Source organism: Gobius niger (genome assembly GCF_951799975.1).
Source record: "Gobius niger genome assembly, chromosome: 1".
Lineage (NCBI taxonomy): Eukaryota > Metazoa > Chordata > Actinopteri > Gobiiformes > Gobiidae > Gobius > Gobius niger.
In genome coordinates, this window is record NC_136852.1 from 8,940,775 (window position 1) to 8,964,429 (window position 23,655).

The 23,655-nt window shown below is 43.5% G+C and overlaps 1 protein-coding gene across 1 annotated transcript in view; it reads left to right on the plus strand.

Annotated features, from left to right (window-relative positions):
- The first annotated feature begins 441 nt into the window (after positions 1-441).
- The window catches only part of tiparp (TCDD-inducible poly(ADP-ribose) polymerase), a 40,921-nt gene continuing 17,707 nt past the window's right edge, over positions 442-23,655 (plus strand). Inside the window, exons 1-4 of the mRNA XM_079574148.1 lie at positions 442-760; positions 1,849-2,886; positions 20,306-20,477; positions 22,404-22,591. Of these exons, the coding sequence (XP_079430274.1) occupies positions 1,874-2,886; positions 20,306-20,477; positions 22,404-22,591 (1,373 nt within the window). The 5' untranslated portion in view covers positions 442-760; positions 1,849-1,873. The remainder of the gene's footprint in view (positions 761-1,848; positions 2,887-20,305; positions 20,478-22,403; positions 22,592-23,655) is intronic.

Here is a 23,655-nt window from a genome sequence, read left to right on the forward strand (position 1 = left end):
AAATAGCAACAAAAATGAGATGAATACAAGGATGAAAACGCAACAAAAAGGTGACAGAAATGTGACAAAAAAGCCACAAAAGAGCATCAAAAAATAACCACAAAAAATGACAAAAAAAGCCATAAAAACGTGGGGAAAACAATGTCAAAGACAAAGTGACGACACTGCGAGGAAAAAGATCCATAGGTCTTAGCTTTCAAATGAGGCGTTACACTGGCCTATAGACTGCGACCTTATGGATTTGGGTAAAGCTGAACTGGAGAAAATGCACTTGGTTTAATGCGGGGGTTAAAAGGTTAAGCATCTCTGAATCTCACAGATTTAAAAAAAAATAGTTTATTCCCATTGCAGCTCCCGCATGCACCAGCAGACGCCTCCCTCGCGCAGGGCTCTGAGCTAAGCCCCGCCCCACCGCTCTGTGACCAGGTTAATGGGCGGGGCCTGACGCGCGGACACGGTGCAGGCGGAGAGCGCGAGCGTCACTCTCCACAGCTGTGTCTCCGAGCTGGGTCTTTGTCGGGCCCCAGTGCGCTCTTCTGTCCGGGAGCAGATACAAAGACACGGGCAGAGCAGACGGAGCATGAGCGCCGCGGGGGCAGCACTGGGACAGGGCAGACCCCACGGGACGACAGCCTAGCCCCCCGGGACACGGATAGTATTTCTTCCCGAGTGGATCAAGCCCGTCGCCGATGTGCGCACTGGATATAGCCCCGCGCAGAGAGTCGAGATCTGGGGGAGAGGGGCGGACTTTGTTGCGCAGGTACGGTCTTGTAGTCCTGGTTCCCAAAAAAATGTAGCGTTCCTTTTTTTTTTTTTTTTTTCTTTGGACGGCGAAGACTGCGGCAGCTGTAGGTCCACACACCAGTCCTGTCGCGGAGGGGCTTTGTGTTTGTTTTAGGGAAGCTGCTCGACTTTACAGCGTCGATCCGCGCTATAGAAGCGTTTAATCGCGAGAAGAAGAAGTGTGTTGTGCGGTTGTTGTGAAGCTCTTGGGCAATGTCTGTGCTGGCCCTGCTCCGCCGCAGTGCTGTGTGTTGGAGAGAGACTGGAGCCTACGTGCGAACTTGCTCGGGCAGCGTTGTGTAAGCTGCACGTAGACGGCAGGGGCTGCGTATCGGACTCCCGTGATCAAAATACATAGTCCCGGGAGAGAGAGAGGTTTTGTTACAGTAATGATTTTATCGCTCCAGCCTGGAGACGCAGCTGTAATTGCGCGGATGACGTTAGCGAGAGACCAAAGGCACAAGATTTAATGCTTAGTAAGCAGACCAATTTCGCACAATTACTGCAAAACAATCTAGTGTTTGTTGTTTATTGAATGCGAGATCCCGTCAGATCTCGGAGGCTGAGCAGGACCTGGTCTGGTTAGTCCCTGGAAATACCAGGTCGCCCCATTGGCATGAAATAGCCTACTGTTTAAGTTTGACTGTTTTAGGATAGATACGGATAGGCTGCCTGCGGAGTGGTACTTTGTTTAGACAATAGCCTATAGGGTGGCCCATTGTGTGTGTGGTTTAATGCCGTTCGCAGCGCGCTAAGAAGTCAGCCACATTACAAACTATCCCGACGCTTTTGTATTTAGCTCTCAAAACACTAGAGGTGCGTTGCTGTTCTGCTGCAGCTGGGATAGTCAGAATTTGTCGCAGGACAGGTTTCGTTTCGGCTCAGACAGGGCGAGGGCTGTGCTTCTAGAAAGGAAAGAGGAATTTTATGGCATAATAGCTCGTCCAAGCAACCATTAATCATAGCTTTATGCGCCAAGATGACTTCACCTTGGAAACTGAGCTTATAGGATTATAGGTGTTATCTTTGATGACTACCTCTTTCTCTTTCTTTCTCCTCTCCCAGGGCTATCTGGCTTTAGAAGGGGATCATGGATAAAACTTTGCACATTCTCCAGAAATCAGCAGACGTTGTGCCGACTGGGCTGTCGCTGGATATCAGCTTAAACATGGGTGAAGGGGACAACTTCACAGAGAACCAGATTGTGGGGCTGTCTGATAAAATACCCTTAGTGAAACCTTTCTTCAAAAAGAAGCAGAGAAAACTGGATGCCAAATGCCTCCACCGTGCCCTGGAGGACCCCATCCTGACCACTCTACTCAGCTCGGACACTCTGGTCTCTGGGGATGGGGTGTTTGTGCCCCGGAACCAGCCGGGCCGGACTCCTGGCAGCCTGTGTGCTGCAGCAGTAGTGAAACAGAGCTGTATGGACCAGGACTGTTTGAAAGACTCAACAGCTGCCAATGATGGCACTACTGGGCTCATATCCCGGGACACTGATATGGAAATAACTGATACTACTGTAGAACTGGAAGAGACTGAGCGCTCAGGGGAGCACCCCAAAATCCCCGATCCCTCCTCACACAGTAGTCACTGCTTTCAGGTGAAACCAGGCCTAAGGCCCACTGGGAGTACTCCCCCGAGCACGGATATACCCCCCACAGTCAAAGCTCAGACCCCTCTTCAGGACTGCTCCATCAAAAGCAATGACCTTTTAACCTCTGTTTCCAAAAGCCTCCCACTCAAAGACTGCACTGCTGTCCAGGAGTCCCTTCCCCTGCTTTTACCGGTCGCTCAGCCTGACAAAGGGGTACTGTTTCAGGATAAGAGTGAGGAGGCTTCCCTAGACCTGGTTTTCGAGCTGCTCACCCAGCTCCAGTATCATACGCACCAGGCGGACTCTGTGGACATCTGTGTGGATTTCCTTCAAGGACTTTGTGTTTACGGCAACGACTGCGCCCATCACCACACGGTGCTGCCCTACCACTGGCAGATCCGCCGGAGCAGCACTCACAAGTGGCAGAGCATAGCAGACGATTCCCAGGAGCAACTGGAGAGACTTTACTGCAACCCGGACAATGAGCAAGTGCGACTCAAGTACCAGTAAGTAGTGTTCCTCAGCACCTGCACCTTCATTCATCCTGTTTATTTAGATGTGGTTCCATAAGAGGAAGGAGACGTACTTCATTTCTCTGCTTCTGTTTTCAAAGTCTCATCATATTCTACTTTCAGTTCTGCCCATTCAAAGTAGTAACCAAATACTCACTCAAGCATTGTGGTGGATAAATATTCCTAAGCTTCCTTAAGTAGGCCTGGGAGAGAATTTGAATACCCGTCTCGTTACTTTGGCAAACCATGGTTATAACAGAAGACCAATATCCAATTCCTCCACTCCTGAAACCCGCTTTTAAGGGATGAATGGGCGATACAGTTGATTTTTTTTTTTTGCTTGTGACTCGGCAAACAATTGCGCAGTAAGTAGATAGGCCTCCTTGTTGTGGGAGATAAGCCTCTTCTGCGCTTGGGAACGGTGTAAAGCGCAGAATGAGCGCTTCCTCTTGGGTTTCAGCGGCAGAACTGAAAGCGTCAACACTTCCCAGCTGTTGTGTGCGCAGCCGATGAACCCGGGCCAAGTCATGCGTCGGTATCGAAGGTTACTTTTGAGCCAGTGTCTCCTGCTGTCGATAAAACAGTCATTTCACAAAGCAGAAGGAGCATTCGAGGAGGTTTCTGACTTTTACTGAGAATTATGAATGAAAGGGATGGAAGATGCTGTACGTTCTGTGAGAATATCGAGATCTATTCACTGTACTTGTGATATATATCGGAAATATGAATGAAAGGAAAGGAGAAGTCGCCATAAAAGTCACTATTATGGGGCTGCTTCACTTAGTTGTCAGCTGGTGTCACTTTTGTATCTGACGTTCCACCATAGTCAGTTCTGAAGTGATATTGGTCGGAAAATGACAAAGCGTCTTGACGGAAAGTGTGGTTCTCTTCTTCGGGTTCCACTCAGGGCCAGGGTCATCTCCAATCTTAGGATTTATTCATTTTAATGTAAGATAATGCCATTTCTGCTTTAGTCGTGCATTCAAGTTGGGTGTTATTCTGGCTGAGACATACTTTACACCCCGTTAAGCTCCAATTCAGTCCAGATATGGTCTATTTTAAACCCCTTTTGGACCTGGGTTAGTCTTGATTTGATCTTGATCTCGGCTTTATGTTACTTGGAAGTTCAAATTGTATTTTATGAGGTGCTACATGGTGTGACAAGTTTGTGAACCCCTGCTCTAGATGACTGAAGGGTTTAACAGATACAAAGATATCCTTGACGTAAGATGGAAGAGTCTACGCACTGACAGACAGAACCACGTTGACCTTTCATCCATCTCCTGATTTCACTTATCAGTCCATTTCCTGTAGCCTATCCCTCAGTCTCTGCGCCTGCGATTTGGCCGGGACGCCCTCTGCGGCTAGACTTAACAGCTCTCCTGGCAGAATGCTGTGAACTGCCCTGACCCTTCGCTTGCCTTGTGCGGTCAGCGTTACAGGCGTGCTTGGCAGCTTCTCCCCTCGGCCTCGGTCGCGCAGCTCGCTCGCGCACACCCACACGCACAAGCACGAACGCTCACGCACTCGTCTGCGCTGGCACGAAGGGGGCTCGCACGAAAACGGCCGGCACAAGAGGCGCTCGCTAGTGGCTCGGGTTGCTCTCACGCACGCCTCCTCGCAGACAGATAAACCCTCTCTTTTTACGAGCGCACACACGCACGCTCGGCACGCAAGCATTTGGCAAGAGCTCGTGGGCTGACATAAAGGAGCATGTAGCGCTTCCTGTTGAACTACTGTAGGTTCACACACACACACACACACACACAGCGGCGTCTGATAGAGGGGATCGGGCCGATGACCTTTTTCTCAAATAAGAGAGTGTTTGGACAAGCGGCTTACCTCATTTCCCCCTCTCCACGAGCTCTGACGGTAACCCGGCGGAGCGATGACATGCAGTTCTTTTCAGAAAGCGCTCCATGCATTATGTTTCATATGCGAACAGGCGACAGGCAGCGGAGGGAGAAGTTCAGAAGCAAAAGAACTTCCCTAACTCACAGAAACTCACAGATCACAGAAAACTATGCACAATCAGAGGAGTGTTCAAGCTACCCACATAGAATAAAGCAGCATTTAACACACATTTCCACCGAATGCAATGTTATCTCATCACTGCAGGCCTGGAATGTGGTCAAGGCGAACACAAACACTTTTACTCTAGTTCAAAAATGGAGTACAGATACTGCATGTGAAACCTGTGCAGCTCTAAAGCACTTTCACTACTTTTATGTTGTTCCTTTTACAGCTAAGCGCAGAATATGGAGCAGCTAAAACTTGCAGCTGGACGATATGGCGGAAAAATGAACTTAGATAAACTCCAGCTAAAACAAACAAACACCAAAGGTTAGCGCTGTGTCTGCCAAAGAAACAGCTGACGGTTTTAAGGTCCCATGACGGTTATTGAGATTGACCAGAGAAGAGATTGCGTACTTTGTGCAGAGGTGCAAGGCCTTTTCAGGTAAATGAGTGCGTATCATTCTGACAATAGATTTGAACACTGAACGCAGGTCTTTGAATATGCAAACGGCCATCCAAAACATCCATATTTGACTAGATAAGCAGACGATGACATCTGGAAAGCTAGACTTGCTACTTTTAAAAGTCACACAGAAGTTGTCGGGGTCCATTTTCGTAGCCTTCTTTAGAAAGTATCTTATTCGATCATTTGCTGAAACCATAGCTTTGCTTTAACCACATCTACTTTACTGTTGACATTATTGCAGTGACCTTGCAGTCGGCCTCATGACTGTATGAAGTGTTATCTATACAGAGATTTGGCTGCAGCCGAGTTTATGAATTTCCACAGAAACACGAGAGAAGCTTGTTCTGTAAACAGGATCTCCACCTGGTGTTAGGTTCCTCAAAGGTCCTTGGCCTGGGGGTCGTCTGACTCAGCGACAGAGCAGCGCTGACGTACGCGCGCCCTGATCATTCACGGCATTTGTGTCGCCTTTTATCCTGCGCGATTGTTGCAACCGTGACGTGAAACTGGTTTGACTGTTATGAAACGGTTGATTGAAAACACTGACGTTGAACATGTTCACGTTTTCACATTAGACAATAACACCTCCGGATACAATGTTTGCGCCTCCTACGTGTTGAGAATTCCCTGCAGGGAAAATAGTTACCGCATTGTTTTCTCCAATGGAATCTATATCTCACACTGCTCAAGGTCAAGGGGCTAGACTTGTTTCACTTCATAGCGGCTTCACACTTGGCCACGGGGGTTAAAAGTAAGGCTTCATGGTGTAAGTCCATTAAAGGACACTGTAATGAATTAAAGTGCATATCACACATTTGACACAAGTCTTGCTAAAACATCGTTATCACAATTATACTTAAGATTTTGCTCATAGTTTCACCCGGCTTTCTTTAGTTTGTTTATAGTTTCACTTCCTTATTGGACACTGACAGAAAGTGACATAAGTAGAGGCAAAATATTTTAAACTGTTGCCGTGCCGACCATGTTATGTCATTACAGTTTTTCACTCTTTTTAGTCATTTTCTGGCGAAATATAAACTTATTTATCACATACAAATAAAGTCAAGTGTAAATCGGGTCCATATGGATATTTATTCACAGCAGATTGTTCAGTAGAAGCGGAAAAAAAAAACGGCAGTCATAGCAAGCGCTAGCTCGCGTTCGCATTAGCACGATGCTAACATGTAGCATCATTTTGGCATTCTCTGTTTTTTTATGTATCTATGGGCTGTTGAACCACTTTGCTCCTCTCCATTTTCTTTTATCTTTATTTAGTAGAAAACTATATTCATAATTCAGCATTTGTTGAAGTAGTTTTTGAATAAATAGGGAAAGTTTAGATTCTTCTCAAAATTGTTTTCCCCCTTAACTGTTTTCAAACATGACCATATATGGGCGATTCCAGAGATGCTGTCTGTATCTATGGGAAATTAGTACCTCTATCTATGTCACTTCCTGTCAGTAGCTAAAAAAAAAAAAAAAAAATACTTTCTACCCAGCATTTCTTCATTAATTTGCTGCTTCACTGAAATAAAATAACAAATAAGAATTCACATTATTGGCGAATTGCTTCAAGAGTGAAAAGAATGAACAAACAAAAATCAGGTATAGGGCCTTTAACATTGAGGGAAGATGGAAAGCTGTGCATAATATCACATTTATTAAGATATTTTGTTGTTTGCAAAGGATATGTACTTTATAAAATATATGACCTGTGCTTGGAAGGTTAAACTGGGTGTAAAAAAACCCCTAACCGAACCAAAAAACACCTAATGAATCGATTAAATCTTCCAATAAAAATGAAATATTAGTCCTAGTTGTCCTGTTCCTTTTGTGATTCAGTTGCAGTTATATTTTCAGCCATAGATAAAAGAAGTTAAGCTGCAAGAATACAGAATGCTGCCTTGGTCTTAAAGCGACAGGAACCTAATGGTGACATCATCGCACCCTTTGAAAGTAAAGAAATCCAGTCACGTGACCTAATCCAGCTGATGACCGTTGCCCGACAAAGCGGTGGCACGTAAGCGCACACGCACTGTTGTGTCGCTCTGTCACTCATTCTCCAGGTTGTAATTGTTTTATTGTCTCGCAGCGATCTTCCGATGCCGGGGTAATTTCAGCGCGCTGACTCACCCACATCTAAAGGAGCACGAGCAGACTGTATAATTCGGTCATTGAGCCGTCGTTTGTGTTATTTACCGAAGCTTTGTGTCGGACTGGGCGTACCGCACAGAGCAGCCCCGAGTACACACACTTTCCGTCGCCGTGGAGACCGGCAGGCAGCGCAAGATAACACTGTTAGAGATCTGAAGAGGATGTATATTATAAGTCTAGATGGGACGTTACCGTGGCGACGCAGTGGGACTAAACATCCAGCTCGGGCGGCCATGTTTGATTCACTCAAGAGCTGGTTTAAACTGTGCCGGCGCCTTCAACAATAAACTGATGAAGAAGTTACAATGTAAATGTGTTTAGCGGACAAATCACAAAGCGCTTCACAAAACTAAGACAACAATGCAAATGGAAACAAAATGCGAACCCCAAAATATAATTCAATAGATACTAATGAAATACATGGTCTGTATTAAAATATACATACAAGTTACCCATTATGTCATTCATGGAAAGTTTGTCTAAATAAAGAAGTTTAGGCACTTTTTTGTTAGATACTGGTGTTATTGTCAAATAGAGGTACTCAGACAGCTTTTCTCTACTTTTAGTTAAGCTCGGTGCCGTTAATCGATGCCAGTGTGGAATATACTGTAAAAAAATATTGGTATCACTTTATTTTACACTACCTTGATACATTCTACCTAACTACATTAAGTCCAGTGTAATGTGTTCTGTAACAATCTGTAATAACTTGTACCTATGGGTTAGATGCACAATAGAGGAACTTGTATTAGTACTTTGTAGGTACATAATGTATTAGGACACGAGACCCTTAAGGTTTAAGGCTTAAGGTTAGAGTTATGTCTTATTACATTACATTGTACTTAATGTAGTTAGGTACAATGTATCAAGGGTACTGTTAAAAAAAACAAATAAACAGTATTTGTGGGATTGAGTTGGTAAGGGAAACCGTCTAAAAGTTACTCTGGTAAAATGTTAAATGGTCTCAACTTATACAGCGCTTTTCTACCTTCATCAGGCCCAAAGCGCTTTACAGTAACGAACCAGTCGCCCATTCACTGTCTCATCCATACACCAGTGTACTCACACACTGGAGGCAAGGAGGGTGAAGTGTCTTGCCCAAGGACACAACGACAGTGTCCATCTTCCGGAACTGGGATTCAAACTCCTACCTTCTGATTATGAGACGACCTGCTCCCCCATCTACCTACTAGGTTGTTCCAGCTCAAAGAAATGATGAAACAATGACCATTATCATTCGGTTTATGGCTCTAGATGTAATGTAATAAAGGCACCGTTAACCCGTTGAAACAAAATAGAGATACTTAACCCTAACTGAAATATTTTTTACCTATAGTCCCTAAAATAGCAGATTTTTATGGTAATGTCAAGACAATTGACCCCCAAATCTACTTATTGTTGACTTTGCCCTGTAACATCCATATTCAGCCGTACTAATGTGAAAATATCAGTATTAAATTCAATTCCTTAATCAATAAAAGTTCCCAAACTCCATGAAACCAGTGTTTGAAATATGAACAAGAATATTGATAACTCCGGTGAAAATTAGTGCGATGGAGGGAGTTCCGCATTGTGTCCGCCATGTTCGCACAAGGTGCCGGTCAGCCTGGCCCCTCGAGACTTTCATTATAGCTCTATATTTACTGGGCTCTTGTGTCGGTATGGAAACGCACCCCCCCCTCTTCCTTCACAAAGACGAGCGCGGGGGGAATGTGCCTGTGTGCTGAGCTGTTCCCATGTGTATGATCCATAGCGCAGGTTAATCCCATCCATATGATAAGCAGCCGTGGAAGTCCGGCTAATCCGCCTTTAGTCGTGAACTCGGCAGGAACGGCCCAGTCATCGCCCCGAGCGAGAAGTGGCGCGGCGATAAGCTAATGTTGGCAGGTTTATGTTTCGGGGCACTGCCTGTGGCCTTGTGTCGTACTCACGTCGGAGTTGGCCACTTCCTAACCCCCCGATTTTCACTACTTTTACTGCTCACCGCACAAGTATTAGACTGTGTTGTAAACAGTGTAGGACATGGGTGTGTGTGGCTGCGAAAACACGTGAGAGTGTTAAGAAGGAAAGTAAAGGCTGATGGAATATAGTATATTTTCAACAGTGTGCGTCATAAATCCAAACCAAAATCAAATTGTGTCAAAGCAGTACTTCTTAAATGACTAAATTAGAACCAAAACTTGGGTGAAGTGACAAACAAATATGACTAAAACGGAACTTTTGCAGGTTTTCAGTTCCCATGTGAGTGTTTTAAGCCCCACGCACCTATTGTTGAAGTCCTTTCTCATTTAGGGTTAACACTTCTACGCTGAGGTGCCAAAAAAATGACTTTAAAAGCATATTTTAAGATCACAAGTGGGTAGTGTTAAAAGTATTTGAGTAATGTACTGACATTTTTAGAATAATATCACTTTTACACAGCACTTTTTTTTAGCAAGTTGAATTTATGTTTTAGTGTTGTAATATGACAAACATGACATAAAATAAAGCAAAACAGTATTCGGCATCTCTGGATTCGCCCATATATGGTTTGAAAACAGTTAAGGGGAAAACAATTTGGAGAAAAATCTAAACTTTCTCTGATTATTCAAAAACTATTTTAACAAATGCTGAAATATTGGTATAGTTTTCTACCCAATAAAGATGCAAACACATAGGGAGGAGCAAAGTGGTTCAACAGCCCATAAATACATAAATTACGGAGAATGCTACATGTTAGCAGCGTGCTGATGCTAATGCTAGCTACAACTGCAGTTTTTTTCGCTTCTACTGAACAATCTGCTGTGGAAAATTATCCATATGGGCTCGATTTAGACTTGACTTTATTTGTATGTGATAAATAAGTTCATATTCCACCAGAAAATGGCTATATAGAGTGGAAAAAGTGTGTTTCCCTAAAGATTCTGTTTTCCCCCTCGGCGAAGCCACGCCCTCTATGACGCGATGCCGTCTCTATACACCCTGGAATTACACACAGTGGATAAAACCAGAATAACTTAAAGGAACAGGCCACCGTTTTTCCATATTGAGATATGTTCTTACCTGAGCTTAGACGAGTTGATTTTGTTTGGAGCCATAGGAATATACTCGGAGAGGCTAAATGCTGCCAACATCTTTGGTCTTTTTGTGTGACTGAGGGCACGCACAAAGACCAGACAGGTATGCATCAACTCATCTAAGCTCAGGTAAGAACATATGTCAGTATGGAAAAACGGTGGCCTGTTCCTTTAAGATAAAAGAGTTTTGATAATTTAAATTCCATTTTCATGCCAAATAAAGTTTTTGTCTATTACAGATTTACTCAGGAGGTAAAGAGTGACCACATGTTTCAGTCAAGAATACAGACGCTTCAATAATCACCCAAGTAGAAGTGATTAAACACCTTCAGAAAGCACATTTACTTGGAAAAACTCTCCACTAATTAGAGGATATTGGATTGATGTGAGCCACAAAGTCCGCCTAAATGAGCCAACAACCGTTTCGAACTAAAGATGTGAGAGAAAATGTGTAATATTTGTATTCTACTTCGTAAAAGCGTAGGTGTGCCACTGCCGTTTGTCCTCCGTGATTTTACAAAGAAGGGAGAAGTTGAATCCCTTTCTCACAAACCTCTTTGGGATCCTGTGTACTTGTTTCAAAGCGCTGCACGTGAGCGGCTGAAACACAAGCAGGCCCTTTGTGCGCCGTCGCCGCCGCCGCAGCAGCAGGTGTGCGGAGAGGGCGACTCGTCATTCAGAGACGCCGCGCTCCCAGGGCAGAGCGACCTGACACCAGCGCCTCTGCGTGTGTGTGTGTGTGTGTGTGTGTGTGTGTGTGTTGATATCGCAGGGGATTCCGTGTGAGCCGCTTTGTGTACACTGTCACGATCCAGGGAAACTAAAAAGGCGAGGCTTGAGCGAGCCGGTTTAGCGTGTGTGTGTGTGTGTGTGTGTGTGTGTGTGTGTTGTGTGTGTGTGTGTGTGTGTGTGTGTGTGTGACGTGTCAGACAGCTCCACGGTATGAATCAGTGAGGCGTCGCTGCTTACTCACAGCCTCTTATCCACTCATCCCTCCACCTTTCCACTCACTGTTTTCCCATAATGCAATTGCAGTTGTAAACTCTTTGACCTCGGTTTTATTTGCATCTTAAACTCTTTTCTATTGGGACAGCACTTATATTAAAATCCTTGAAATCTCGAAAGCAAGGCGCGTTTATTTGTAGGGCAGAATTTGTGCACAGGATCATTCAAAGGCTTTACAGTTCTGTTTTTTAGATACAAACATAAGTGTAATCATTAATTCTTTATGTTAAATAGTAAAGAGCGTAGATAAGATACTTTATACTGTTATATGCACAAAGAAATGGACAAGCGGGGACGACAAAGCCTCTCAACAAAGACCAATCTCAAACTTTGCGACAACAAAATGTGTTGTACTCAACGTAGACCAAACAAGGAGGTCTGGACATTCTGTCCCACGAGATCTTTTAAGGGACAGACTTCATTTATTTTTGAATTTGGTAGCACTTTAAAATTACTATGCTTTTCTTGCCTTATAAATCATGAATTAACACCTAATTCATATACAATTCATTAGTTAAGGTTGACTAACACTTAATAACTACTACAGGTAATGACTAATGAATAGTTCTTCACATACTTCGTCATTGTTAACTAATGAATTTCTAGTGATGAATTATGTGTTAACTCATAATTTATTAACCACTTAACCCCCTGTCTTAACCAAGCGCCTTTTCTCTAGTTCGGCTTTACCCAAAAGCTTCTTGACTGGAGCTTACAGACTATGGGCCAGAGTAACACCTCATTTGAAAGCTACAAAATAGATCTAAATGGATCTTTTTCTTCACATTGTTGACGTCACTTTTTTTTTACTTCTGTATCTTCACTTTTTTCATGCTTAACAACTAAGCATGATCAGAATTACACAGGCCACATAACCTGAATCAAACATAAAATTGGGTCCAGTGTACAGTATTGGCGCTTTGATAAATGTTTGCCATTAAAGTTGAAACTCCTATTACTTGCCCCGCCTTAGCTGAGTTCAAACACGCCGTCAAATCAATGCTCAGATTCTTCACAACTGCTTTGTTTTTTTTTTGCAGTCAGAATGAACATTATTATTATAACAGTATTCAATCTCATTACTGCATTAATGATGTTTGCCTTTTATCAGGGATCACGAAAAGCTTTAATAACTAACTACTATCTGATAATGTTTGAGCTGACCCATTCAGTTAAATTACTGATCATATTGGCTGATAATGCAACAAAGATTTCTCAACTGCAGTAATTCATTTGTGACTAACTCAAAATCTCTCTTTCCCTGACACCACATTTGCATTTGTTTACTCCGCTTACTTCTTTTCTAGTTTGCCCCGAAAGCCGTTAAACCGCACTCCAGATAACGGTGTCCCGGGCTCGTATTCTCTCCGCTCTCGCCTTTTCTTTTCTATTATTCGTCCGCCTTCTTCCCTCTTTAAGGCCTATTTGCGCGCTCTGCTCTTTCTCAAGTGTTCCCAGGTGGACACATTTATCATTTCATACTCTCCGTACTTTTTTCGAATGGTTTTAAACGTTCGAAGGCAGGGGCGAGAGGACACACTGGGGACACCTTGAGCCGAGAGCCGGGCCGGGGCCGGGTCTGAGGAATGTTTTCTTTTGCAATCCTTTACAAAACAGTCAGTGACACACAATGTTCGGCTCGAGCAAGTCAACATATCATGAATAACCAAGGCTTAAACATTCTTTCAGGAACTTCTCATTGATATTTTTCGATATTTAACAATGTCCACAGCTGCCTGACGAGCTTTCATTGTGAGCTAATGGCAGCTAGCAAATCGGTGGAGCCGTAACAAATGAACTTTGAGTGTAGAAGTGCTCAGAAAACGTTGCGAGTTTACAAAATGTGGAGGATAGTTTTGTGTTTCATTATCGACTAAATGACAAGCAATACAAGCATCGTCTGTACTAACGTAATACTTTATTGTTTTTATCGAAGTAAGCTGTGTTTCATTGTAGTTATGTTTATTGTGGGGTATTTTGCGATTAAGCAATGTTCGAACAAAGCTTCACTGCCATTTCTAAGCTTTAGAGTTCGATTCCTCTTTTCAATAAACTCGTTTATCGCGATATTTTCTTGCCTCAATATATCAATATTTTGTTTTATCGTGACAGGCCTATATGACGCAACAGTATCCTGGAAATTCAGATCCGACCGCTTTTAACTTAATACTGCTACTATGCAATAAATACTACATTTAGGTGAGTGCAAGATGAAAAATGGCATATAGCGCTTAATGGGCATGTTGCACCAAATCTACCATTTGTATTAAAATTGTAGGGCCTTAAAGCAGCACTAAGTAACTTGTTTACCTTAATAAACCCTTTTCGTAGTCCCTCTGGGGGTGATACAAGTGTTAATGGCATGACTGGGGCGTCTTTCATCTCCCCCTGGTGTCTCTGGCCAGAAAACCACAGTTTAAACTTGACTGCCACCGGTTCGGCGCCACCAATACACACAAGGAAGAAGCTAACAGGCTAACGGGCAAAACAGGCTAGTGGGCTAGCACCACTTGAACAGTATTTACAGCCAAGTTTCAGTGAAATAAATTATCTCCATTGTGTCATTGGATGTGCAATATCCCTCTCTCCCTTTGTCTTTTCTGTCAGTGTAGTATTTACTCTCACGGACAATTAATGAGTAAAAAATGCAACATGCTACGACACCTGCAGTAGCACTTATGGCCGGGGGCACGTACTGCTTTAAATCAAATATGCAAAATTCAAGAGAACGCTGTGTGACTATAATGTGTAAATGCTTATCCACTTTTGCACATGCTCCTCGTTTTGATATGAGCAATTGCTTGGTAAATGACCCCCAGATATGTTTTTGACAAGAGAACGACACTATGTTATGTAACATGGTTAAAAGCTAAAAAATTTTTTTGCAGGATATGCCTGTTAAGATTATTTCTATCCACCGTGGCTTTAAAAAGTTTCCAGAAATATTTGAATGAATAAATTATGTAGCCATCTGGTGTTGCAACCTCGTCAAATTACTGACAGTTTTTCAGTGAAATAGAAGTTTAAAAGGTAAATAGGAAAATGCCATTGCCCTCCATCGTGTTTGTGAACGTCAATAAAGGTTTACGCCTGTGGTAAATTCCATTCACTTCCCATGATGCAGAAAGGTGCAGCCCCTTTATAAGCCTCGTACTTCAACATAACAATAATAGTAAACGAATCATTGAAAGATAAAGCAAAGCAGTGAAAAAGGAACTAACCCGCGACCTGGAGGTGTCAGGCCAAAGCCGCCTCCGTCAGCAGATTCGCTCGACTGACTGACTTATCTGAGCATAACTGGCTGCCGATTGCGTGTACGTACATGAATCTGTCAGAGGAATACCTGCGTGTGTTATTTTCTCCTCTCCCCACAGTGTGACGTGCACAATGGCATGACTGATGCTGGTATGCGGGTCCCTGTATGAACAGACGTGAGAACGCCGCGGCTCTCCGGCGTGTGGGGATTAGCCGCCATCTTGACAGCGCCAAAGTTTTCTTAACCTTCACTTATTCCGTTTTTTTTTTTTTTTTTGCTGAGCGCTGAGGCAGCACTCTTCCCTTTACGCCGGGCCGGTAAACACATTCAGTAGGAGCTTGTCGAAATGAGCTGAAAACAGGTTTTTGCGAGCGGCTTCTCGGCTCCACCTGACTCACAAGAGCGTTTTCTTTCACTCTTTTGGGGAAAACGATCCAATTCAGAAGCTTTAACGCTTGAGAGTAAACGTATAAACCACTAAACGTTTGCCTGAAAAAGAGATTATGAACTACAGCCAGCAGGTTTGCCTAAAAAGTCCTCATGGAGAGATGCATTTTTTGCTTCTTTTTTTTTAAAGGGCATTTCCTTTCTCTGCAAATTAAATAAAGTTGCACTCCTGATTCTGCTTTGATTACCTGTGCAGCCCTCGCATCAACAAGACTGCTCCACCTCCTTGTTTTTCCCGTTACGCAAAATAAGAACCGAACGCCGTTTTCTTCGAATTATCTCGTGACCTTTTCTACCTCGAGGCTATCATTGCTCAGAGCAGCATGACATTTCAAGCCAGGTCTTGAGCGCGGTGCCAGCGTGGGCTTGTTTCTCTCTCTCCATCGTTCGATTGGCTAACACAATCAAAGCGCACATTCTCATCGCACTTAATTTAACAGATGGAATTTTATTTTTAGAGGCTGGTCTGAGATCAGTCCGAGAGTGGCCGCTGCGAGCGTAGTTGCTTATTGTTGGCGACATTATTGAACTCGCATGACGCTTTATTTGAATTGATTTGAATTTATGTGATGATTTTGGCTCGTTTTTGAGAGGTAGCCAGGGCCGGCCCCAGCCCTCAAGGGGCCCTAAGCATAATCTGACTTGGGGGCCCCTCATAAAACCAGTGCTGACTGGGCTCAATATTGATGATTGTGCTCTTAGTGCATGGTCTTCTGCTTATGTTATATTTAACTTCTTTTACTTCTTGAAGGGAGTTCAAACAAAAAATATGACGCTAAACAGAATTTCATTGTTTTGTTAAAGCAGTACTAAGTAAACTGTTTACCTTAATAAATCCTTTTCCGTAGTCCCTGTGGGGGTAGTACAAGTGTTTATGGGATGATTGAAGGGTCTTTCATCTCTGGCCAGAAAACCATGTTTGCAACTTGACTGCCACCGGACCAGAGCCACCAATACACACTAATAAAATCACGAAGAAGAAGCTAGCATGCTAACGGGCAAAGCTAACTGCGGGCTAGCATCACTTTAAACAGTATTTACAGTCAAGTTTGAGTGAAATAAATTATCTCCATTGTATAATTGGATGTACAATATCCCTCTCTTTCTTCGCCTTTTCTGTCATCGTAGTATTTACTCTCCAAGACAATTAATAAGTTCAAAAATCGCAACTTGCTACGACACCTGCAGTTGCGCTTATGGCCTCTAGGGGCAAGAGTTACTTAGCACTGCTTTAACTATATTAAGCGTTGTACCACCGTTTTCACTGAATTATTTTGGCCATTTTCTACAATAAAAATGTAGGCACTCTGGGTACCCCTGGTTGCCTCGGGGCCCTAAGCAGTTGCTTAGTCTGCTTATAGGCAGGGCCGGCCCTGGAGGAAGCAGACTTAAACGTTTTCAGGAGCTTGTGTGTCATAAGAAAGGTGCATAGAGCTGAAAATAATGGAGAGCGACAGCCGGAGATTTCCTTTTACAGCAGAGTTTGAAGTTACGGAGGTTCATTACTTTGTGTATGAATTGTGCTCTAAATGATTTTCCAGTATTTAGTATTTTATTTCACATAAGCTTCCGTCGTGCTTTTAAACTATTTTTGAAAAGTCTATGGAGGTTTTGAATGGGATTTCCGGCCCCATGAGGAGGAGGTGCGACCGTTGAGCTCCATTCCAAATGCCAAATGGAGCGATTTTTCAGGTGTCTTTTCAAAGGCCCGGCTGCTTGTTCCTCCGCGTGAACTCCGCGAACCTCTATAGCTGTGACGTTGGGACGGACTGACGGTAAACGCAGCGTCACCGTGACACAATTCGGCAAAAGCACACAGTGTTTGTGCTTGAAACGCCGCCGCAGTCCAAGGGTAGAGGGCTAGAAGCCAGCCGGAGCGCACAGGTGATGATCCCACTGTGTTCTCTCGTTCAGATACAACGCACACAAAGCAGAACAGGGGACGCACTGTGAGTCCGGGAATGGAACAAGCTCCGTGTCGGAACAAAGTGACACAAAATTAGTTACAAAGCGTGCTATTGGGCAAAGGTACACTAACCTGATGAGTTTCTTTGGAAGTCAAATTGTGACACTCCTTTCTGCAGTTTGCTTTTCACATCTTTAACATATTCAAGTCGTACAGTGCTTCTTGCGTGAGTGGGTAATAAGGGGCTTGGTATTTGCTTTGATGCAGATTACGCTGAAAGCTGCAATTTTGGAGAAGATGGCAATAGCGTGTTGGATCAAATCACACCTTACAAATGCGCTGTTCCATGGGGAAGTCGAAAGAGTATCTATAGATTGACATAAGCAAATAAAAAGAAAACTATTTAAAAGTGGAGAAGTGAAACAAGTCCATCAGCTGCGGCAAACTGTTAAATTCAACACACTGCAGTTCCCAAACGCTTTTATTGGAACGATAAAAATCTCAATTGGTGTTTTATAATAGTCCCAGGATACCACTAAAATATATATATATATATTTTTTTCTGTTTTGACGACACAATTCCAAGCTCTATTAGAAATACTGACAATGCTAGTAGCTCAAAGCGAATTTGGAGTGTTTTTTATGGAGGGGCCTCATTCATTCATTCATTCATTCATTCATTCATTCATTCATTCATTCATTCATTCAAACATTCAAACAAACCTTTATTTAACCAGGAAATATCTCATTCATGAAGCATATGCTGGTAAATACGGTGTCAATTTCACCTGGGTGCTTTTAGCAGAGGTTTAACTCGTGCCTCGAGCCTCTATTTAGGCTTTGAACAATAATGCCAGCTCATCCCCACCATCAAATGTTAGTTTTTGAGTTTATAATTGTGTAGAATTATGAAAGTTGCAGGGAAAAGTAGCCTCTCTGGCAATGTGTGCCAATTCAACAAGAAGCCAATTAGAACAAGAGAGAAAAGAGATGCATTCTGGGATGTGAGCAGCAGCCAGGAAACCACTTAGCATGCTAGCGTTTAGCAAGTTGGATGGGCTTGTTGTAAGTAAAGAAGTGGCTCTGACTTCCTGGTAACCTGATGACCAGACAATCTGCTTAGTTTTGCTTCTTCTCACATCAGTCAAATTCTATTTCGCTTCCCTTTCCAGTCATGGCTTCACGTGATGACTTAGCAGTGCCGGCCCGGAGCAGTTAGCTAGCGTCTTTATAATTAGCTTTGCCCAGAAGATGACTCTGCAGTAATTATCACCTCCTCAGTGAAACTGCCGGTGTGAGCACACAACCCCAGTGACCGGCACCACATGCAAATGTATACACAGTGTGCCGCATGAGGTTTCACTTCTCCAAGCTGTTTTGCAGAAGCTAGCAAGTTGTTAGTCAGGGCTAGCAGGTCACCACATTCACACATTCTTGCACACCTAGCGTGAAAAAAAAAAAAAAAATAGACGTAAATGCTGTGAAGTCGCTGTTGCTCATAAACAACACACACTTTCAATTCACAAATCACCCAAGAATGACCTCTAACTCTGGATTCAACCGGTTAGCCACAAAAAAACAAAGAAAAATCAATGAGGCCATTAAGCGACGCGGGCTGCGTGCATGTTTTCACTCTGTGCGCTAATCCCTGAGCGCATATACAGCCTGTGTGTGGAGCTGCTGTCTGCTCCTCATGTCGGTAGCGTGCCAGAGCCATGCCTGCGTTCATGCAAGTGCTGTGTCTGACCCAGAAAGGATTTGCCAGAGGCCGTATGGCGCAGTGGAGCAGAGACAGTCGTGCACACGGAGAGGGGATTTGACCCATGATGCCCAGACAGTGCGGGGTTAAGGGAGGATATACTTTTACTTTTACACTACAATTTCACGCGCTCTAAAGTATGCTGCTAATCTTTTAAGTAACGGTTAACAATTGGCAACTAATGATTTTATCACGGCTTTTCTTAATGGTGTTTTTTATGCTTCTATTTGACCTTTATTCAAGCATTAAAGTCACTCTTTTAAAGAACTAAGTAACTTGTTTCTCTGGGGGTAATACAAGTTGTAATGGGATGATTGGGAGGTCTTTCATCTCCCCCTGGTGTCTCTGGCCAGAAAACCAGTTTGCAACTTCGCTGCCTCCTGGTCTGAGGCGCAATACACACTAATAGAATCACAAAGAAGAAGCTAACAGGCTAATGGGCAAAGCTAGCTGCGGGCTAGCACCACTTAAACAATATTTACAGCCAAGTTTGAGTGAAAAAATGATCTCCATTGTGTAATTGGATGTACAATATCCCTCTCTCCCTTTGTCTTTTCTCTCAGCGTAGTATTTACTCGCACGGACAATTAATGAGTAAAAACGCAACATGCTATGACACCTGCAGTGGCGCTTATGGCCTCTAGGAGCATGAGTTACTTAGTTCTGCTTTAAGACTTCAGAATCTCTTTTAGGGGAGTAATGGCCTTGATGGTTTTAGTGATCAGGGAAACCTTGAACAGCCAACAAATTGTCTGTAGTTTTCAAATTTTTAGAGTTTGACGCCAGATGGGAGTACGACCAATTTTGCTTGAAGTTTTTTGTGTATTGGGTTTTTTAATGTGTTTAAGAGGTGCAAAAAGTAGGCACAGTTGAGATTTGTGTCTCTCCTAAACCCTAACAGGCCAAGGTTAACAATCCAAGTATACCCCACCACACCTCAAACTCATTCCAAACATCCTTTATTTTTGCTCATCTTTCATCTTCATAAAACTTTAGTCATGAATGTCACACAAACTGCTTTTGACATATCGACCTAATGAATTTGACTTACTTTCGACCGCACACGTCATCAGTGAAGTTGTGTTGGATTCCTTCCTTTTATGATTAACTACAAACGCAAAGTCATAGTGACATCCATAACTCACAATGACTCATTAAGCGTGCAGTTGGAGACTTGTTTAACTTCCTTCACGGCGAGTTACTTATAAAAGTCGATTACAGAAAGATAAGCCGTAAAGAGCGCGGTCACTCTGCCATGACCGGATGTCGCCCAACGTCCCGGTGAATGATTGTGGTTTTTCCTGCTTTCGTTGTCTCACGTTTTTTTCTCTTATTGTTGTTTCTGCAGGAGCCGGGTCTTCTCTCTCGATTTCGGGGCGATGCGAGTGTGCGACCTCGAGTTCGACCGCGTCCGACGACTGACCACTCCCCCCGGCACGAGCTCCGCCCCCTCCCCCAACTGTCACACCACGTGGAAGTACTACTGCCGAGACAACTTTGGCTGGAGGGAATACTCTGAGGTAAGACGCGCGTTGACTCCGCCCACGGGGCAATCAATGTCATCGTCTGGCACTGATCGATTCACGCTCTTTCCTGAATCGCCGCACAGCTGCGCCCGCTCTCAGGCAATTCAGCTCCAGCCCTCGTCTATTGATAGCTCTCTGTTTTTTATACGCATTTGTGAAACAGAAGGCATTTTGTTTTGGATACAGACACGGCATGAGAACCACTTTTTGTACCCAGCCTGGCCATAAAACAAGCCGATAATTGTTACAATAAACTTCCGGCAATGTCACAAGATTTATTTCCGTGCAGTGTGGCGTTCATTTTTAATCAAGGTCTTGCACTGTTGAGGGGAGAATCGGAAAATGATGTCTCTGAGTTACTTATGCTTTGAGGATGCTTTAGTAGCTGTGGGATTTAGGCAGAGTACACATTGGATAGTTCAAATTCAAGATGTTATTTCAACACCAGGAAAGAAAGTCTATTTGTTTTCCTCGGAATCCTATTCCTGTGTGTTCATCGCTCAATCATTTGGTGCATGGGGAGAAAATGCACCTACACTGCGTTCCAAATTATTATGCAAATGACATTTTTCTTAGATTTTCTAAATTGTCAACTCAAATGAGAGTCAGCATAATTTTCAAGTATTTAACTGGTAGAGGATCATTTAAATGTGGTTGAAAAAATCTCCCAGTGATAACAGTAAAAAACTCTACTCTCTACTGGAAAAATCTATGGTTCCAAATTCAGTAGAAATCTCCACATATTTTTCAAAGGTTATTTTCACACCTTCAGGGAGCCTAAACGGGCTTAAAGGGGCCGACCAGCTCTCTCCCCATGATTCTGGCCCAAAACATGACTCCGCCCCCTCCTTCACATCACAGCCTTGTTGGGACATGGTGGCCATTCACCAACTATTCACTACTCCATTGATTTGACCATCCAGGGCTACACGGCCTCATCAGTGAACAAGACTGTTTGAAAATGAGTCCTCATGTATTTCTGAGCCACTGCAGCCGTTTCTGTTCATCAGCATTCAGTTATCAGTTTAGGGGAGGCCCGGATAGAAGGGTTATGCACAACTGCAGCCTCTGGAGGGTCCTACACCTTGATGTTCGGGAGACTCCAGAGGCACCAGCAGCTTCAAATACCTGTTTGATGCTTTGTAGCATCTGTTCTCCTAATCTGATGTGTTTGTCTGGCAGAAACGGTCCATATTGTGCCTTTATCTGCACAAACCCGAGTGTGCTCTGAATCATCCACAAATCTCTTATCAGTACGATTATTACGCGTAATCTTTCATGAAATATTGAAGGTTTTCATACCTAGACCAAAGCATTCAACTATTTCACGCTTTTCATCAGCAGAGAGACCCTTTTTCTTTCCCATATTGCTTGAAAATTATGATCTGCTTAATAAAGTGGAACATCCTTTTTCAGTAGTTTTTCCCTTAACTGGGCTTAACCTGAAAACTAATCATCCCAGGTCTCTGAGATTAATGTCAGTGATTCATAGAGCCCCGAGAGACGATACCATCCATGAGTTTCATATATATATTTTTTTCCTACCTTTTTGACACAAAAATACAATTTGCATAATAATTTGGAACGCAGTGTATGATATGACTTGTACAGGAGTTGTTTAACACATGAAAACATTACCAAGGTTTGATACAAGATTTAGCAGAATTATTGAAAACGTTCATCCAACCCTTATATTTTCTACAAAGATCTTTCACATTATACACGACTGTCACAACTTCCCTGTTTGTTCTTGATTCACGTATATTTTCTGCTTCAAAACACTATATGAATCCTCTTTCCTTTTCACCACAATCTGGACAATTAAATAACTAAAATATCACAAACAAATCAGCCTTATCCACAAAATACGCCGTGTCCCTGATGTTAATGAAAGCCTTTGTCCCGTCTTCTTCCCGGCAGCCCGTTGTGAAGCTAATCGAGGAAGCCAGCGCCAGGGGTCTGAAAGAGGTCCGATTCATCACGCTCCAAAACCAGTACATCCTCAACATCCGGGAGGGCTTCCAGCAGAACGCCGTGTTCGGCTTCAGGCGGCAGATCAAGAAGCGGCCCATGTACATGTCCTCCGTGGTCCTCACTCCGCACCTACAGTACGTAACGCCCCAAAAACACGCTTTCTGCCCGTGAATCCTGCTGGTTTTAGCAAGGGGATACGTGTTCTTCACAGTTCACAGTCTTTTCTCGTTTGTGTATGTTCTTGGATGATGATTTGCATGTCTTACAGCAATGTCAATATTTGTGCTCCTCTTATGCCGGGTTAGAACAAGGTTATTGTGCTTTTTCAGGCATTTTGTGGCATTTCAAGCATATCTTACAAGCGTATCGTATTTTACCATTCGTTGGGCTATGTTTATCAAACTTTCCAACTCATTTCCTTTCTACACATTTTGTAATTGGCCTCTGTCCCTTTAAGACGCGCCTCTTTCCACTCCCTCGCTTGTTATCGAACACACCGCTGGCTGTTTCTCCAGCTCTGTAGATGTAATTTACCATCAGAGAGGGATGGATACAGTTGTGAAGCTCCAGTGTGCTGTGTGTTTTTGCCATTCTGAGGAAGACGGGCGAGCTTTGCTTATGGGAGTGGCTTTGTATAAACTCACTGTGTCCTTAAACGCTGAGGAACGGCATCTCATATAGTGGGAGCCTTAGGAGATTCAGTTTGCACAAACAGATAAGAAAAGACTCTATACACAACTGGAGGTATGTTTCTGATGAGGGACCAACATTGTATGGGAGAAAGTCTTATTTCACACACTGCACAGATGAGAAAATATTCTGATAAGCCCCAGGTTTAAGAACGGCTGATAATAATTACTCAGAGCATAAAGGTGCAGCAGGAACATCCAGTCCTTACGCAGATCTAAAGGTCATTTGTTTAAGAGTCGAGCCGCGTCTTGATCTACAATCCCCTTCTGCGACGACTCCATTGTGCAAACCGCCTTGAACGTTCTGTATGCAGCGGTATAAGTTAGAACAATAACAATTTGCCGTCGCTGTTAATGTGGTTTCCCGACGTTTGTTTGGGCCTGACGTCATGCTCGCAGGTGCGCACACAAAAAGGCAGAGCAGGCTCTTTGGTACGGAAACACTGGCGGCTTTATGGACGGTCGTATTGTGCGATGTGGCTGATTAATGAGGAAGGAATGCGAATGTT